General features: G+C 49.7%; 1 protein-coding gene across 1 annotated transcript; it reads right to left on the bottom strand.

Moving 5' to 3' along the window:
- Nucleotides 1-3384: 3384 nt before the first annotated feature.
- LOC104510125 (mth938 domain-containing protein-like) lies at nt 3385-3525 on the bottom strand (the record flags this gene model as incomplete). Its single annotated transcript, XM_010152279.1, has 1 exon — nt 3385-3525. A coding segment is annotated over one exon (141 nt), but the record flags the coding sequence as incomplete, so codon positions are not given.
- Nucleotides 3526-3721: the final 196 nt, after the last annotated feature.

The following is a 3721-nucleotide window of genomic DNA, read 5'->3' as shown; positions in this document are numbered from 1 at the left end:
CTGTGGATGCCTCATCCCTGGAAGTGTCCAAGGCCAGGCTGGATGAGGCTTGGAGCAACCTGGTCACGTGGAAGGTGTCCCTGCCCATGGCACGGGCAGGTGGGACTGGGTGGGCTTTAAGGTCCCTTCCAACCCAAACCATTCTGGGATTCTATAACCATAAAACTATTCAGCTGCTTTAGATATTCTTGAATTAAATATCCTTTCTTAGTGCTATCGCTCTCTTAAAACTGGGTGGGTTCTTTTGGTATTTCACCTTTAGGGCGCTGCTTTGAAAACCTCCTGCATGTGAAACAGCCAAGTTGTTGCCATCTGACTTCTCTTTGGTGTCCTCACGGTTCCCGGCAGCCAGGGGTTACATACACCTTATTACGAAGCTGCGTCCAGGCAGGTACTTGAGTGAGCTCATTACAGCCTTTATTTTCTTCTTTTCCCTCAGTTTTACACTTCACCAGTATTTCTCTAGTTGCTTGCCCCGATCCAGTATAACGGTGTCCGTGTGCTCCAGGCCAGGACGGCAGGTGGGCAGAGAGCAGGGGCCGAGGGCTCGGCTGCATGGTCCTGAGTGCCCTTGTGTCATCGCAGAGCAACACCGATGGTGGCACAGCGCGTCGGGCTCCTCTGCTCCCAGCAGACAAACCCTCCGGGTTAACCAGCTGTCTGGCACCAAGTCCGCCTTTCCACGAGGCAGCTGGGTCGCTCTGTGGCTTGAGTTACGAGTCCTCATTTCTTCCCAGGCCGCACACGACCAAACAGCTACTCCTTTTTGGTTACTTTATTTCTCAGTATCAAAACCTTGGCATCTTTTTTTCGGAGCAGATTTCTACTGTTTTGTTCCCCTCGTTCTATGCTTGAGCCCCTTTCATATATCCTACAGAAGGTGAGTGATCTCTGCCCAGTATTAGCACTGAGAATCACACACTGAAGGGCTATAGAAAAGCTCTGCACCTGTAATTTCAAGATGCCTAAAAGCACTTGAAAATTTAGGACTGCTATGACCGTTTTCAACCTCCTAATGAGAGAATTCCATAGTTGGCTTCTCTTCTTGCTGGTGTCCTGTAGGATTTTTCCCTCTGATTCCCAGTTTGAATGATGGCAGGAATCGTAGGTTCTCCTTCTTCAGTGTTATCTATTCAAGCAGATGATTCATCATCATCATTTTAGCTGAACTGAAAAAAAACCCAAGTGTTAACACTGATCTTAAAATTCACTGTCAAATGCTGTTACTTTAGTAGTGTACTCTCCCAAGATCACAGAATCACAGACTGGTTTGGGTTGGAAGGGACCTTAAAAACCATCCAGTCCCAACCCCCTGCCATGGGCAGGGGACAGCTTCCAGGGGACAGTGGAAGGGACACCTTCCACTAGACCAGGTTGCTCCAAGCCTCATCCAGCCTGGCCTTGGACACTTCCAGGGATGGGGCATCCACAGCTTCTCTGGGCAACCTGTTCCAGCGCCTCCCCACCCTCTGCGGGAGGAATTTCTTCCTGATGTCCAATCTCCCTATTAGTGGGATTGCTGAAGTCCACTGAAATTCATTAGGGCAGTTCTTGGAACTCTGCAAGTAAATAGGTTGCTCCAAGCCTCATCCAGCCTGGCCTTGGACACTTCCAGGGATGGGGCATCCACAGCTTCTCTGGGCAACCTGTTCCAGCGCCTCCCCACCCTCTGCGGGAGGAATTTCTTCCTGATGTCCAATCTCCCTATTAGTGGGATTGCTGAAGTCCACTGAAATTCATTAGGGCAGTTCTTGGAACTCTGCAAGTAAATAATGCAATGTTAGAGTCAGGAATTTTTAATTTCTGCATAAATTTAATAGCAACAAGGTTAATGTCTGATAAGCTCCAACTCCAGCCTTCCATGCGTCTTACTTTTAAACGTACAGAGTAAGTGGGTGAGCACAGTCACTGCAGGAAGCACAACGCAAGCTCTTGGGAAGGCTTAAAGAGCAGGTCGCGCATTTAAATCGGGGCTGTATGACGTCTCTTGGGTGCTTTCCTCTAGATTCCTGTCTTCCTTGTCTGAGTTCCCAAATTGCTTGACCAAGTCAGAGATGCAATCCCTATTTTCAGCTGGTTTCACTCGCATCTTCTGGGTTGCTCTTTGCAGCGGGTACAGGGAGTGAGGGAAAAAGTTTGTTACTTCTCATTTGCTAATGCAACGGTACCCAGACTGCAGAGTAAGGTTTGAAGGCTCCCGGAGGTGAAGCTTTCATAGAACCATAGAATGGTTTGGGTTGGAAGGGACCTTAAAGCTCATCCAGTCCCAACCCCCTGCCATGGGCAGGGACACCTTCCACTAGACCAGGTTGCTCCAAGCCTCATCCAGCCTGGCCTTGGACACTTCCAGGGATGGGGCATCCACAGCTTCTCTGGGCAACCTGGCCCAGTGCCTCCCCACCCTCTGCGGGAAGAATTTCTTCCTTACATCCAGTCTAAATCTCGTTTTCAATTTAAACCCGTTACCCCTTGTCCTGTCACACCCTGCCCTTGTAAAAAGTCCCCCCCAGCTTCCTTGTAGGCCCAAACGCTGCCTGATGTCCCTTGAAAACACTGCTTAGGTTGTGTTCCGTGTGTCCGTGAGCCTCATTCCGTCCCCGGCCGGCATGTGCTGCTTCACAAAGATAAGGGCTGTGGGGCAGAATGGCCTGGCTCCTAGCCAGCCACAGCTCTGTTTTGGGGGGGGATCACTGTCTGCCAGGAAATCATTTAAGTTGAAACTGAAAAAGGGGATGTTTAGATTAGATATCAGGAAGAAATTCTTCCCGGAGAGGGTGGGGAGGCACTGGGACAGGTTGCCCAGAGAAGCTGTGGATGCCCCATCCCTGGAAGTGTCCAAGGCCAGGCTGGGTGAGGCTTGGAGCAACCTGGTCTAGTGGAAGGTGTCCCCGGAACCAGATGGTCTGTAAGGGCCCTTCCCAACCAAACCATTCTATGATTCTGTGATTTTTAACCTATCTGTGCAGTGGTGGAAAAGCCTCTTTACCACCGTTTCATCTCTCCATCTTGATGGGACGCATCAGTCACCTTACAGCCGCATTCCAGTAGCCAATAATGTAATTTCAAGCCATTTCCTAGTAACAGTATTCAAATCCAAGTAGCTTAGCCAAGAGGTGACAAGTAACCAGAATACGGACAGTTGTCAGAGAAACATCATCTCACAAACACATGGAAACGGTTCTGTAATTAAACGATGTTGTTAACAGCCCCTGTTTCAGCACTTTGTTTAAATCCTGAACTCATAAACTGTCCGTGTGTTGTAGACTGTTAGCGCACAAATGCTTTGGCACGCAAGTCCGAGCCCCATTGCCTGTAATTTGACTCAGCGAAGAGGGGCATCTGCGATGAGCTGCGGGCAAGGAAGGCGGAAGGAGCTGTAGGGCTTCAGCAGGTTGAATGGAAAACTCCCCCCACTTGGACGCCCTGGGCAGCCAGGGCATTGTACTCCTCCACAGCCTTCTCTGTCTGCAGCACCAACACGTCAATCCCTTTTTTCTTCAGGTAGTCCACAGTAGATGGTGGAACCTGTGAAGGGAAGAGAAAAAGGGAAGAGGAAATATTAGACTGAACACCCCTCGTGCTGTAAGGCTTGAAGACAAAGAGGTACTGGCACCCTGTGTTAGTGGATGCACTTAAGTAACTGATGGTAACCACACTCGAATCACAGACTGGTTTGGGTTGGAAGGGACCTTAAAGACCATCTAGTTCCAACCCCCCTGCC

Source organism: Eurypyga helias, unplaced genomic scaffold (assembly GCF_000690775.1).
Source record: "Eurypyga helias isolate BGI_N326 unplaced genomic scaffold, ASM69077v1 scaffold8495, whole genome shotgun sequence".
In the NCBI taxonomy this organism is placed as follows: domain Eukaryota; kingdom Metazoa; phylum Chordata; class Aves; order Eurypygiformes; family Eurypygidae; genus Eurypyga; species Eurypyga helias.
This window is presented reverse-complemented; position numbering and strand designations above follow the sequence as displayed.